Source organism: Astyanax mexicanus, chromosome 21 (assembly GCF_023375975.1).
Source record: "Astyanax mexicanus isolate ESR-SI-001 chromosome 21, AstMex3_surface, whole genome shotgun sequence".
Lineage (NCBI taxonomy): Eukaryota > Metazoa > Chordata > Actinopteri > Characiformes > Acestrorhamphidae > Astyanax > Astyanax mexicanus.
The window spans coordinates 21,653,448-21,669,948 of NC_064428.1; the positions used below are offsets into that span (position 1 = coordinate 21,653,448).

The window sequence follows — 16,501 nt, forward strand, 5'->3', positions numbered from 1 at the left end:
GTGCGCGTGTCTCTCCACTCCAGCGCGCCACCGAGACCTTACACACTCTTCATTAGCGTCACTGCGACGTCAAAGCACCTACCCTGGCTGGCTCGCGCGCGCTGCATCTGCTGCTGACGCGAAATTTCATGTTTCCAGGCAACGACAACGGCAACGCCCACGTGATTTAATTGAGGGCGACCACGTGGATGTTTTAGCCTCTTTGGTAAATAGATAAATAAATAAATAAATAAATAAATAAAAATGCAGAAAATGTATTGCAGGTAATTGCAGGGAAGTGTCATAAGAGACACTATAACTTTTTGTAAAATTTCATGAAAGTAAATAATATGTATAATATTTTGATGTACTTACATATAAAACAATCAGGATTTGTCATCAGACAAAGACACAGTTTAATCACTGGCATCTCTTGACAGCTGTGCTTTCGAAGGTATGTCCTTCCCTGAATTGTCCCTTACAAATGCAAATCTACTTATGTTTTAGCTTCTGTTCCTCCCCACTGTCCATTCCTTAGTCCTGTTTTCACACCCCAGGTTGCCAGGTAGGAAACACAATAGCAGGCAAACACCGCATGCTGCAGCCTTGGCATCCTCCTAAAGCATCCAAGCCAGAGACTTTTAGAGGAATGGTTTATGGACAGATGAATGCAAAATGGATTATTAATAGAGCTTTTTGGTATAAAAAGAGAAGCATTATGTTTATGGAAAGAATAATAATTCCAGCTTAATAACGTTATCTTACCTCGTCTGTGAAACATGGTGGTGGCGGTATCAAGGCAGTATTTAGGCCTGTGTTTCTGCAAATGAGTCTTTACTGCTTGACAAATGCATCTCCCACACCATACCTTGTATCTTGCCGAAGAAGACAATGTAGACCGACACACATTGGACGATGCGGGAATGGCATGTTCGATGCATAGCCTACAGTACAGTAAATACGTTTTTTTTATTGATGTAAACATAAACTAATTAAACCAGCAAAATATCATCCAAAACTCAAGAGAACGAGGGTCATACAGCAAGACAATGACCCTAAACAAAAACATTTTATGTTTTCTCCCGGGGTGTTGCAATGGCTGCCAATTGCTCCACACATGTATTTAGAGTATGTCACTTAGTGTATGGGTTCACTGCACAGAAGGGTTAATGGCAGAGGCCAGGTTCCATCTATGCCCAGCACAAGTATGGTCACTATGGTTGTCTCTTATTTTGTCACTTACAGATATGTAATCTTTTTCCTTAATAAATGTCTTGTCTCATTTGTTTGTTTTTCCTTTAGGAAAAAATCTAGTGAGGGTTTATGTCAAATCTATACAGAAATATAGAAATTTCTAAAGGTCTCACTAACTGTACAGCACCACTGTAGTATAAAAAGTATAAAAATAACCACCCAAGAATATCCAGCCAACAGTGGTTCTGTAATCAGAACTGTCCACAGATGATAAAGGATGAGTAATGCAAGCTGTGCGTCAACAGATCAGCTACAGTTTCACATCTATACACCAGCAAGGCGGACCTACAAGTGGGTGGTGTTTATTATAAAGTGGCTAGTAAGTGCAGTCCTTTAGCACAATGTAAGCTTGTCCACACTGAAAAAAGAGGCTGGGTGCCATGCAGGGTTATTAGTAAGCCTGAATCATGCAAAACTGCCTGCAAAGCAGATTAAAGCTGATGTGCTGTGAGGTCCTCCCTGATGCTTGAGCCTTAGAGTGTCTTAGCTCTGTCATCACTCTTACTACAGTATATTGTCAAAAGTATATGTTTGCCTGTCTTTGCACACACAATTTGAGTGACATTCAATTCTTAATCCACAGTGTTTAATAAGACGTCAAACCAACCTTTGCAGCTATAACAGCTTTAATTCTCTTGGGAAGGTTTTCCACAAGGTTTAGGAGTGTGTTTATGAACTATGGATAAGAAGTCTTGACTTACAGTCTGCAATCTAATTCATCCCAAAGGTGTTCCATCAGGTTGAGGTCATGGCTCTATGCAGATCAGTTGAATTCTTCTACACCTCATCCACATCTCTAGGGCCCTTGCTTTGTACAATGGTGCACAGTCATGTTGGAACAGAAAGCGGCCATTCCCAAACAGTTCCCAAATTGTTTGGAGCTCGGAATTGTCCAAAATCTCTTGTGTTTTCACTGGAACTAAGTGTTTTCACTGGATGGTCTCCAACTGGAACAAAGGGAGTCCAACTCTTGAAAAACAACCCCACAACATAATCTCCCTCTGCCAAACCCGGACCAATCCTTCAGATTGCCAGACAGAGAAGCGCAATTCTTCACTACAGAGAACACAATTCTACTGCTCTAGAGTCCAGTGGCGGCACACTTTACACCACTGCATCCGATGCTTTGCACTGTGCTCACTGATGTTATAGCTTGAATGCAGTTTCTTACCCTTGATCAAAAATGTGAAGACCACATTAAGTTTGGAGGTCTGTAGTGATTGACTACAGTGGTGACTTCTGACTACTATATACCTCAGCATCCACTGACCATGCTCTGTCATTTAAAGTGTTCTACCAATTTGTGGAAGTCATTTCCAATTGCTTCCACTCTCTTGTTCTAATAGTACTGGTAGTTGCCTGTGAAATATTTAGAGCAGTCTATTCTTTTACTTATGTTTGTAAAAGCGATCTGCATGCCTAGGTGCTTGGTTTTATACACCTGTGGCCATGTTTCCAACTGGGTTGTGGAAAGTTTGCCAAAGACTAACCATGTCAAGAAGCAGAATCGTCTTGTCTGGGTTTGTAGGCATCTGGAATGGACCATCAAACCATGAAAACATGTAATGTGGTCAGATGAATCAGAATTCTATCTATATCTTTTTTCTGGAAGAAATTATTATTATTATTATTATTAGCAGCAAGTCCTAAAGCCAGTGATGGTGTCATAGTAAGTCAGTACACTTACACACATCAGTAAACTTCTGTGATGGCAGCTTAAATGCAGAAAAATACACTGAAAAAATACTCTCAGAGCAAAAAAAGATGCCTTAAAGCCAACATCTTTTTCAGGAATGTCCATGTATTTTTCAACAAAACAATGCAAAACCAAATGCTGGAGAAAATCAAATAAGATTGTCAAATAAGAGTAATGTAAGAAACACTGTGCTTTTCTTAATTAGCATTTTTCATACAGTCCCAACCATTTTTGTTTTTTTGTTTCTTAAGGCTGATTACACTGAAGGCTGTGTTGTTACTACAGCAGTATTATGGGAAGTACACAATTGCACATGAATCCATCCCATCCAGGCTTGAAAGTTCAAGCTTTCTCTAGGGAACAACTAAAATAGAGATTCACCCTCTAGAGAGACTTTGTGTATTTTTAGTTACTTTTTTGTTTTCAGACTGTAAACAAGCTGATCTTGTGGACAGTGTTTTGCACGATGTCATGATTAATGGACTACAAGGGATGCTCTCAAATGACTTGGAATAACAAATCTTGTTGCATTAACATTTACTACAGTTAAAAATGATTTTCTTTACTATAAAGTAAATACAAAGTGTTGTTACCACAGTGGCATTATCTTTTCATTTAACTTTAAATTTAGGTCAGTGCAGTTTAACTGAAAAGCAGGGAATGAAGAGAAAAAGTAGTCCTCTTCAGTATCTTGCTGATAAGAAGTCCGCTGTCTTCTAACGTGACTAATCTCTTGTATGACTTCCCCCAGAGTTTATACTATATATAGCATATTACAGAATCTATTGGTGCAGATAAAACTCAATTTAGCCCCTAGAGTCTAGAACGTATTACGTACTAGAACAGCTGAATGCATAATAATCTTTTCTGCCTGGTTAAAGCAACTTTTCGTAAGTTTTTGGGATTTAGAGACCGTTCTGGTGTAATTAGCGTAAGTGTAATTGTTTTGTCTTTTTTGTTCAATTTAGGAAATGCTTTCAAAATCTAGAGAGCAACTACATAAAACAAACATACCAGACCACTGTGTTTTTAGAATTAATATATTAGATATTGCAGGGATATCGTTTTAGGACATTGATATTATTTAATATAATATTTTATCCCCTCCCAAATCATAGATACTACTGGTTTCCATTTAACAGAAAAAAATCTTAGGGACTGCTTCTTTAAAAAGCACTTAAATAGTGATTGTTGGTCTGTTTCCAGGTGATGCCCCAGCCATACATGGCCAAGAGTCCAAGAGACAATAATTAACAGTTTTTCCCTGGGTGGGTAAAGTGGATCAGTTGTACAGCACTGGCTTGGGTGGGGTCCCGAAGTTGGTACCTTTCAGGGTACAGACTACTAAGTACCACGTGAAATCAATCATTGCCAAATTTCAATTCAAATGTGTAACACACAGTCAGGGCAAAGGCGAGCAAAGGCAGTCTCAATCATGGGTACTTTTTTTAAAACGTGATGCAGACAACAATCTCAACAAAATCTGAGACATAAAATGCAACACTGGTAACACTTCTGTGCAAATATGTCTAAAATATATCTAAAAGCTCAAAAGAGTACCATTCACTTCAACAACCTCCTGTTAACAATGGAAATTTAAGTGAGAAACTGACAACTGCATCTGCATCTTCAGGCACATATGTTAAAGTATTCAAAGCTGAAAAAAAGTTTTAAATATAAGCAAACATCTTCAGAATGCACATTTCTTTTTGTGCTATCACATGTCTATATTTTCTACACTCAAAACACATAAAAGACCGTGTTTACTGTGTTTTAGGTCTCAGAGTAAAACGTCAGATTCTAAATCAGAACAGAGCAGTATATGTTTGTAATGAAACAGTATTTACATTTACTCATTTCTAGACATCTGAAATCTTTGTGAAAACGTTGTAGAATAATGACTTATGTGGTACTATTTAGGGAGTAACAACATATTTGAAATTCAGCCAGAAGTATTTTGAAAAGCTCCATTTTCAGAAATGAAAAACTGCATTTTCATGAAGATGGGAGAAAAAAAAAAACAACCCCAGCGGTCTATAACATCTTCAGTAGACTTACACACTGGCCACAGTATGGATGTGTAATCACAGCAGAGTCAACTGAACACATTTTGCCACCCACAGAGCTGATCAATAAAGCCCATCAATCCCTCCCACTGACCATTGATCTTTCTTGACCTTCAGGAAGCTTACCTTTAATTTGATCGACTCTGATGTCACTTTGCTTCATGAGGTTGCTTCCTTTAAGTGAATACAATGGAAATCTGAACTCAAAGGTCCTTTTATCTTCTGTCACAGTTTGGCCGGTTTGCAGATTTTATATGATTATAAAATAGTTTTAATGACAGACAAAATACAAAACAATAGGAACAGTATGAACAGAAAGAGGAACATGTAACTGAGACATGAGATTAGGTACAATCACAGCCATCTTTAACATTTTTCTAACTTTTATATATGTAGTTTATCTGGAAAAAGATTCTCCTGTACTTAGAAGCAAACAAAAGTAAATGGCTCAAAAATAAAAATGCTCAAGAATTTGCCCATTCGCTTCAATTCTTAGTAAGTTAGTGTTTTTATGTAAGTACAGGGAAATATTTCACAGTAATTATTTGTGGTAATCAATGTGCAGATAAAAAGAATCTCGACTATTCTTGTAGTGTATAAGAACAACTAATAGTCTTCAAATTCTTGGAACACTATCCTTAACCAGTGTACAAGCAATATTCTCCTAAAACACGGTAACATCAACCACTCTTACCAATATTACGACCCAGAGAACCAGTTTGGCCATATTTCAGCTGACCCTATGACCTCTGACCACTCTTAACTAATTACACCATTACCACTGATGAACAAGAGAAAAGCTAAAACAGTCCCCCACTGAGAAAAGTAATCCTGGTAGTCCACAGATGTCAGATACTTGACTGTTTTTTCTCAGTGGCTGATTTCTGGGTGCTGGTGAGCCGCTCCAGGTCCTCCAGGGCCTCCTTGGCTGTTTGGCTGAGCACGGTATGGCGGCTGGAGGTCAGCTGGCGGATGCGTCCCGTTGGTAGAGAGCGCAGCAGGTCAGGGGTAAACTGAACCACCACTTCACTCTCCACCAGCAAAGACTGGAGCAGCCGCAAAGCCTGCAGGCACACTTCTGAGTCCTGGTCTAAGATAGGGAGAGAAAGAAACAGTGACAAAAGTATATTTCATTATGGAATTCTATGAAAGCAATTTGAGCAGTTGGTAAGGAAGTGGGATAGCCTTATCAATGTATCGTGTGTCATAATGTTTGTGCAGATATCACCATAGCATGCTGCTGGCTGAAAACGTGCACCAGTGACACGAAAGGTATGACAGACCTACAGGAACCACAGAAAGAGGGGACCAAATCCCAGCAGGTTGTCCAACATGAGCCGTGCTCATGTTGGAGCTATGATGCCTCCTATCTCCATGAGTCACCCTGTTAGTGCCAGCACTAATGGCAGACGGCTGCATGACACAAGACTATATGCACGCAGATAATTACAACAGCCCTTAACACTATTGTTAATACAATAGTGTCATTCCAGGCTGTCACATATTGACTAAGATTTAGTCTTGGTGGAGACAACCAACAAATCCATGTGTGGAGGCACTGTGGTCGGCACCAAGATTAACAGGGTGTTTACTGTCACACATCCAGAAGGCCTGGTGTCATAGTATGAGTTGCAATTTTGAAAAATGGCAAATCACATCCTGCAGCCAGTGGCCCCACTTATTCCAAATGCATACTCTGGAGCACTATTTTAACAGGACAATGCTTGTCCACTTGCAAATGCCATATTATGACCGGCCATATCATCGCCAAACCTATCCATGGTTAGGATGGAACACTCTATCTCCATGACAAAATGGAGAACTGTTTGAATAGATAAGCTGTAATGGATGGATTATGGCAGGGCACTATTAGGAACCTCTACAACTCCAAGCCAAGATGTCCGACGTGCTGTGTTAAACGTGTCACAAACTACTTCTGTAGCTGTAGCTGATATTATAATCAACATATTTTTATAATTTATTGTTCCTGGTATCCTTTGCCGTACGTCTAAATGGCATTGCAATCCAAAACTTTAATATTTTTGCATCTATTGCTTGGAAGATAAATTTAAGTAGATAGGAAAAATGATTTCTGACTAGAGGGACTATGCATGTGTGTGGAACTGGAGCGGTGAAAATCGACATATAAGGAATTGAATGTGCACTGGCTGGACTGCTGCTTCCTTTAAAAAAGAGAAAGAAAAAGGAACGAGTAAAGGACATGAAGAGAAAGTGTGGGGGCTTTTCTTAATCCTTCACTCCTCTGCACGTGAGTTCAGCTGTCTTGACGTCAAAGCTGAGATCAGATAAACTCCAAAGCCTCGGGAGGTCTGCCTCGGCTGCACTCACGTACTCACACACATGCAAGCGTGCACACACACACAGGCATACCTTTAAGTAGGGTGCGTATAAGCGGTATGAGTGCGGGACTCTCGCTGATGTATGTCAGCCCCTTCACACTGATGCTGACGTTATACAAAGCCATCAGCATCAACCTGCACACACACGTACAACACTGTCAGTATGACACATCCAGAAAACTCATTACAGCTGATGAATACAAACTACGTCTTAAAGCAGCTCCCTTCTGACTTTTTATGCATCATGTATTATTAGCTGCTTAAAATGAACCAATATAACTTAATAGGATTAAAATAATTGATTTATTCACTACAGGATAATCACATTTCTGATTTTGAAAACACATTTCAACTTTTGAGCACAACTCTAATATTATTCTTGATCTATTATTTGCTTTAATTAACAAGGAGCCTCACACACAGTGGCTTGCAAAATAGTGTCACCTTACAACCACAAACGTACATGTATTTTATTGAGATTTTAAGAGATAGACCAACACAAAGTAGCACTCAACTGTGAAATGAAACTCTAAATCACATCACATACACTGGACTCTCGTACCATTCATGTCATACAGGACACTTTCATTTCAGGACCTTATCTGTTTCTTTTTGCGCAGCATTTTGTTGCACACTTATTTGCAATTTTTGTCATATTGTTAATTACTGTACAGAAAACAGTTGTTCAAAGCATTTCACTGCATGTTGTACTGTGAATTTGATTTTAATTTAACTCAATTGAATTAAGAGCACTGGTCAGATGAGCAGCCAAGAGGCCCATGGTCACTCTGGAGGAGCTGCAGAAATCCACAGCTCAGGTGGAAGAATCTGTTCACATGACAACTATAAGTTGAGCACTTCACAAATCTGGCCTTTATGGAAGAGTGGCAGAAGGAAACCCATTGTTGGAAGAAGAAGCTGGTCAAGGGCAATGAAAGGATGGATGGAGATAAATACAGGACAATCCTGGTAGAAACCCTGTTGGAGGCAGCAAAAGACTTGAATCTATTACATTTAAGTTTGTGGTTGTAAAGTGATCACCTTACACACATTTTGGCTGCGGATCAGCAGATACTGTCACACAGCTGATCAAACTGTCCATCTCTTATGATTCCTATTATTATAGCAAATACTATTTGTGTGTTAGAATGTACAGAATTGTGTTCTGTTAGCGATTACTTACATTTAAATGTACATTTTCAGTCACAGTAAAAAACTTGGAATTTTAATAATGAGCACAAAGTGCATGCACACTACATTGCAAAGTTAAACAAACAAGAACTGTCATTTGGGTTTAGGTGTTTGGAATTTGGAGTTGGAATTTTTCTGCAGAATGTATTGACAATGTGTGTTTTAGTGTGTGTGTGTGTGTGTGTGTGTGTTAACCCACACTTTGAGTTTTGCAAACACCCCTGGTTTCATGAGCCCAAGTAGCTGCATCAGAGTGTCCAACAATATGTGGGCGGAGTTGGAGATAAAGTCCCTTCCACTCGTCACAGCAGCTATATCTGGAAAGCAACAAAAGACTTTCTTAATGATACACTGTAATTTGTTAATACAGATTACAGGACCGCTGTTACAACTTACAATAGCAGGAAATGAATTGGTGGGGGTACACTGAATAGTAATACAGTTAACAATAAAGAGTATACTGTATATATTGTACAGTATGACAAATGCAATAATACTGTATATATCATTCATTGAATACACTTGTTGATTGTCTACATTTGTTGTCTTTCATTGTAGGGCTTCCACCTGGCATATTTCAGCAGGATAATGCTCGCCCACACACAGAAGGAGTTTACAAGGAATGTCTATATCAGACACCAGATTTATTCTCAAGCAAGCATTTTTAAAACCAGCTGGGGGGCCAGAACTGACAACCTTGTACAACTTGGTGTACAGGATCTACAGGCCCAGCTGCAGCAACATCTGTGGGCAAATGTGCTGCAGGATACCATAAGGAACCTGTATTACTCTATGCCCAACTGTATTTCATCTTGTATCCAGGCTAGGTGTAGATCAACAGGGTACTAGAGCACTGCTGGAGTAGAATAAGCATTTCCGTCTAACCGCGCTCAGCGTTATAATTCGGTGTGCTTTATAGTGTGAAAAATACAGTATACTGAAATTTACTGTATAATAATGAATGTTACTGTCAAAATGACTAAATGATCAGATCAGCCTTACTAGTGATGACACCTGCAAGCGCTAGCACAAACTGGTGCTCGTGAGAATTGTAGTGCTGCTGTTGGGGTTTCTCCTCTTCATCCAGAGATTTGACAAAGCTTTCCAGGGTTTGACCTGCTACACTCAGGAATGGCTCCAGCTTACCCTTCACACATAAACGCATAGACACATACAGGTAAATAGGAGATTTTAAATAGGAAAATATGTACAATTTGATGTAAAAAAACTATGGTTGTGTATCTTTTACTGTTCCAATGATTTGGAACATCATTTCTTTTTCAAGTTGACTCACATCAGCCAGTATGTCCCTGACGGCCTCCTCCTTGCTGGAGGCGCTCCACAACAGAGTGCATGTAGCGGCGCCCAGGCCTGTACAGAACTCAGCCTGCTGCTGCAGCTGCTCTCTGCTCTCCCACAGCTGCTCCCTCAAAACTATCTTCTCCTGAAAACACACGCACACCTTATAATCAGATGCAATTATAACTCTTTGAGAAACAATTGAATGAACTGGATTTTTTTTATCTAATTTGACTGTGTTATGCATAACTGTTTTGTTTCCTAATAAACAGTATAAATAAAGTATTTTATTTAGGATAATTTATGAGCACATACTTCACCGAATACAGCTAATGACAAAAAAAAAAACACGCCAAGAAGAAGTTGATGGAAACCAATAAAACTTGATATGAGCAAATGTAATTATAATATAAGTAAGTAATAACAATATTAGCCTGAAAAGATAAATCCCTAGTACTGACTAAAAGTTCTAGCATGCTGTTGGGTGCCTCTAGCCCATATACAAGGAATATTGATGGGCAAGAAGGCATATACTGTAGGTTCTGTATGACGTCCTGCAGCCATTGCAGCATGAACTGTAGATCCTATATGTTTATAGATCCTGGTTCTATAAATGCTTGATTGGCAATACATTTTGCAAACAGGCAAAATTTTGATAGTAGAAGCATGTTTACCAGTCAATGATCTCTCACCAAGCGGTACACTACCCAAAACTAGCCTCTGAGAGCTTTTTACAGGACCAAAGGGGAAGCATGTTTACGCCATCTTATGACAAGATTTAGCATTTAATCAGACCACACCTGTAACATTTCACCATTTACATATCCACCTGAGACAAAACGGTGTACAGCAAAATAAGTGTACAATTCCAACCAATCAGAATTGAATTTTACTCACTCAATAATTGCGCCATAATTCCCTTATTTAGGCTGATGCATTTTTACATCCCTTGTTCTTTTCAACAGTTTTAAACAGACATTATCTCAACTGTGTGTCTGTTTCTGTGGTCATTTTTTGACCAATAAGCATGTTTCACTGTGCAAATAGACAGAAGACTTAGTTAATGATTAATGTTACTTAATAGCTTTTTTCTCACTCTCTCTAACCTCTTTGTCTTTCTGGCACTCTGCTTGCAGGGCCTCCAGGCGTGAGCGGAGGTGTAGGCACTCCTGCATCAGCTGCTGCTTCTTCTGCTCCTGCAGACCCTGTTCCTTTACTGCATAACAGACAGTAATACTTATGTGTTTTATACAGGAGTAACATATCACAAACATTTTTTACTTTTAATTTTATACAATTTTGCCTGTGGGTGGTGCTACTGTCTAAGTGCTGGATAATAGAAAATAGGTTATTTTTAGGCCCTGCAGATTTATTCCACGGTGACCATGTGATTATTACCCGTGGCTGAGAGCTCAAGAGAGTATGCTTTCTCTGGGAGGCTCTTCCACTTCAACCTTCAGTCATAACAGTGATAGCCAGTATGGGTATCTGTTAGCTGACATAACAAGCGTTCACCTCCAAGTGTGTAAAATTTCCAAAGACCATACTTTAGCAGTTATAAAAGTTGGTTGGCTTACTTTACCTGTCTCAGAGAGAGCATGTGCTAGCATATTCCCATCCCAGCAATGATAACATCAATACTAAGGCTGCCTATGATTAGTTATTGCCTACACAGACAGCTCATTTGATTACTGCAGAATTTAATACATAATCTCCTTTGGTGTTGTGTTAAAGCTGCAGTCATTTTCCTTTTAATTTGATAGTACTAATGTTTCAGAGTGCGTAGAGGGAAAATATTATAACAAAGGGTATCAACGTGCTTCTGCTACCTTTTTCTGCAAAGGAACATATTAATTAAAAACATATTCATTTTAAAAATAGGGTGTCTGGTAGGTCCCATGACCTTATTTTGGTTAAAACAGCTTTTGTTGCTGGTGTGGTGGAGTGTAAGGGGATGTTTTCTGGGCTCACGTTTTTTGTCTAGGATCTGGGCTTTATGCAGGGCGACCATGATTTCACTGTTAATAACTTTGGGCAGGAACTCTCTGAGTTGCATGACCTCTGTGGACAGTCTTTCCAAGTCCCGTTTTCTCACGCTGACAAAACAGTCGCCTCCTGCATCCTACAAAAAGAGAATTTTTCTTGACGGTTCAGGTTCCACAATACAATTTTTCAAGTCTCAAGCAAGTGTGTTAAGTCTTAATATTAAACAAGGCTGACCTCTAGTGACAACGTTTACACTAACTGCAACAAATACAACATTTATCAGTTAATAATTACAGTTTGGACACATATGTTAACATAAAATTCTATAATTACAATTATAGGGATTTCAAATAAACGTAATTTTTATTACATGTTGTCGTCATCTATCGAATGAAATGTATAAATATTTGAATATAATGATGATTGAGCACAGGCAATTACACTATTTAACACCATACCATTAGGGATGCACAATGATTTTAGGATTATATCGATATAAGCTGATCACCTTTTTTTACGATCATTGCCATTGACTGATTGGGAAATATTTCAAACCGATAATGAAACCAACTCATTTATTGTATGCCGAAACAAGCATCACTGTCCACACTACTTTAATTGAGCAACAATGGCTGTGCTACTTAAAAAATAATTGATTTAAGCTTTTTGTTATTTTTAGTAGTTTTAAATTTATGAAGTTATATCACTGTCTCCCATACCATACAACACCATACCATACCATATTTTTGTTGTTGTTTTTTTATGTAACATTAAAAAGGAATATCTACGCCAACATAATGAGGCGTTCAATTGGGTCATTAATAAAAATATACAAAAATATGTGCAAGAATAAGTATTTTGATAGTAAACAAGCTTTTTATTTGGATCGCCGGTGCTTCATCATGATGTCCCTAACAAAAGCGATTTACATGATGTTGCCCTAAAAAACTCATTTAAAAAACTTGTTTCAGTGAGTTTACAACAATAATCTAAGACAATTTATACAGAACAGGCCGAAAGTTTGGACACACCTTCTCACTCAATGCGTTTTCTTTATTTTCATGACTATTTACATTGTAGATTCTCACTGAAGTCATCAAAACTATCAAGGAACACATGTGGAGTTTTATGTACTTAACAAAAAATGAACCGGCCTCCTCAGTTACTGGACCTCAACCCAATCAAGATGGACCACAGAGTGAAGGCAAAGGGGCCAACAAGTGCTAAACACCTCTGGGAACTCCTTCAAGATTGTTGAAAATCCATTTCAGGTGACCACCTCTCGAAGCTCATTGAGAGAATGATGCCAAGAGTGTGCAAAGCAGTAATCAGAGCAGAGGGTGGGCACCACTCTGGATCTGCCATCTGGGAGACACACAGCTGGGTTGGTGGCCTTTGGGCTATTTTAGCTCTGTGGGTGGATGGTTTTAGCTCTCCTAGTCTTGTTGAAGACTGTAAGTGAGTGGCAAGCCTGTTAAATAAAAGAGCTTATGAGCGTTCATCATGAGTCTCACGGGTCTTCCTTCCTCTTCCACGCCACAATATATATTAAGTTATTTCACCTTTTTTGTTAGGTACATAACTCCACATGTGTTCATTCATAGTTTTGATGCCTTCAGTGAGAATCTACAACGTAAATAGTCATGAAAATAAAGAAAACGCATTGAAAAAGAGGTGTGTCCAAACTTTTGGCCTGTATTGTACTTTATATTTATTTTATATTTTTACTATATTCTTAAATTATTACATATTAAATGTACTAAAACAAGTCTTTTTTATTTGTTGAACTAGGGCAACATTATGTAGATTGCTTTTGTTAGGAGAATAATGATAAATCAGTTTTGATTCAAACAATCAGCTTGTTAACAAAATAAAACAAATGTCAAAGAAAAAAATATTTTTATAATTCATGCCATAGAGGGTCAATAATATTGTTTTGTATTTTCATTATTTGCCTTTACTGTGATAGCTAGTTAACCTAACTTAGCTATCTTAGCTAACTAGCTATGCTGACTTCATCAGCTGTCAAGATAGCCTAAGTGATATAAAAGTTAGCTATCTAGCAAGTAAATTTACATAACACCTTCAATTTTATCTGTTTCTTTACATTTAAATATTCTGTTTGTATATACTTGTTTAGCTTTATTGAAGACTGAAGTGTGCAGTATTTAACACTCGTTAATCTCAGTATAAAATCACTTAATCTCATTATAAAGTCGCTAGCTAACCTAGCTAACTAACTTATCTGCAAACATTATCATTAGCTTATATTTTCTCAAATTAGCTTTAAAAAGAACCAATAGAAATATGTGTTGTTAACTAGGTTACCTCTCTTGTGGAGCTCAAAGGCGAAGATTTAATCGACTCTACTGCGTTCATATTCAGCTACAAATATAACGTTATTTAACCATACAACTCAACTAGCAAGATAAGCAAACTAGCCTAGCATAGGAAAGCTAACGCTAGCTAGAGGAGTTATAGAGCTAGCAGTGGGCAAGCGACACACATAACCTGAAGAGAAAAACTGTTAAATTTATAAACTGAGCGCCTCTGAGAGACTGAAGCTGAGGAGGAAGACTATAGAGGTCTGTGGCTCCCTCTGCTGGAACTTTTCCTTAGCTTTCTGCTGGTTTTATAAAGAGCTGAACAACTTTATAATTAAATACAGAGAAAATATAAAGCTTATCTGTAGACTTGTGGTTAATGGTGGCTTATACACTCTGTACATACCGATAAACATCAATATTAATCGATATGTTGCTCACACAGCAGTTTTTAGGGTATACATCACAACAAGGACACTGATAGCATGAATATGTTTGCTATGAAAAGTCCCTAGCTTTTAAAATACAACTGCAATATGTTAATATATATATATATATATATATATATATATATATATATATATATATATATATATATATATATATATATATATATGAAAAGTGGCTAATATTCATATGATAGAAAATAAAGACTTAAAATATACATGGACATGGCATTGTCATGGTACACTCATGGCAAAGTTATGTGAATAACTGTAGATGGAGCAAGGTCTGATAGTGGGTGCCAGATGGATGACGGAACATTACATTTCCAAAGTTGTCCAGACATTTAACATTCCTTGATCCACAGTAGTAATTCCTGCCCATTTAATGTCCATGTCATGTTGGTGTATTAAGGCCAAAAAAAATGTATTTAGTTCACAAGAATATATATATTATGGCCTTGGGACAATATTTTTACACCACAAAACCATGAATTCTTAGTAGTGAGAAGTAAAATCTTACTTAAATTACAAAGAAAATAACTGACATTACAGAGCATTCTATTCTCAATTTCTCCATTTTACAATGCTTCTGCTCACATTGTAAAATCTCACTCAGACAGAAGGACTGCCATCCTGAGATTAAATGGTGATTAAATGGCGTGGGGTGTAATCAGGTTACAGACACAGGTTAAAACAAAGCTTAAAACGTCACATTTCAAGGAAACCTAATCACTTGGAATTAATTGTTTCGTGATGTCATTAGAAAAGGTTATACATACCACTCCTAAAGGCACCATTTGTATCTTATACCTTTTTGTGTACTTCTAGTTGGATTATCTAATTCTGGTGGTAGACATGTGTAGTAGGTATCAATGCTGCCTTGACTGTGGCAAATGTAAAAATCACAATGTTCTCATTTCAATGCTATAGAAAAAGTTATGACTAGCTAATTCTGTGATTAGACAAGTCAGTCTTGTAAATGGGTGTGTAATGCCACATCTGAGCATTTTGTGGCTTTAAAAAAAATCACATAACCTCTATATGTACATCAGAGAACAATTTAAAATACAGATTAAATCATTGTATTGCATTTGCTGGCGAGTGAAATAAATATCTTATTGTTTTTAGGGCAATACTGATTATGGAGGCATAAATAGCTGCGTTTTAATGCCAAGGCGGTATTACTCAGCCAGCAACATAGAAGGTTGTTCCAAAGTGAAAGACCCTCCTTGTACTGCCGTGAAATGCAACCAATGTTCAGAGGTCCAATCTGGGGTAAAAACAAAAAACAAAACAGCTTTTGTAACATTTCTCTGTAATTTTTCTTTTCTATCAAGCACCACTTTTTTTAAACAGAAACTTTTATAAAAAAGAGATACTTTTCTGTGGGCCCTATAACACCCAAATGACACACACTGATAGCAAGGGACATTAAATAAACATTCATTTCTTGGTTACATTATATCCTTTAAGACTGATTATGGAAAAATTGTCTTATGGGAATTATTTAGTGTTGAAATTCTGATATTGAATTTATATTTATTTAAAGGTTAAGAAAGGTTTGATCTCTAAATCTACAGTGTTGTTAGGTGAAAATGGCTTCCCACAAATAATAACAGTGATATTAATAGTTATAATTTGAATGACCCACACTGCAATACCATAGTACAGATTATAAGAATTAAAATATACACACTGGCGGTTCTAGAGGCGGGACCACAGGGGCACTGGCCCCAACTGAAATCTGATTGGCCCCTTGAAGTACCCTTGTCCCGTCACTCACGATTTGCCCTTTGCCCGAAAGCAATGATCAGAAAATAGGCGGATGCAATTCCATGTCCAAACACTAGAGGCGCTAATGTCCCCAATGAATGAATGGGAATGTCTACTGTGTTAAATC

General features: G+C 37.8%; 1 protein-coding gene across 1 annotated transcript; it reads right to left on the minus strand.

Annotated features, from left to right (window-relative positions):
• Positions 1–5,193: 5,193 nt before the first annotated feature.
• LOC103028036 (heat shock transcription factor 2 binding protein) lies at positions 5,194–14,536 on the minus strand. The gene is made up of 8 exons (XM_007228693.4): positions 14,160–14,536; positions 11,817–11,967; positions 10,952–11,061; positions 9,841–9,990; positions 9,549–9,693; positions 8,746–8,863; positions 7,387–7,490; positions 5,194–6,085 (listed from the first exon to the last, which is right to left on the minus strand). The coding sequence occupies exons 1-8, from the start codon at positions 14,208–14,210 to the stop codon at positions 5,844–5,846; spliced, it is 1,071 nt and encodes a 356-aa protein (XP_007228755.3). The 5' UTR covers positions 14,211–14,536; the 3' UTR covers positions 5,194–5,843.
• Between the last annotated feature and the right edge of the window lie 1,965 nt (positions 14,537–16,501).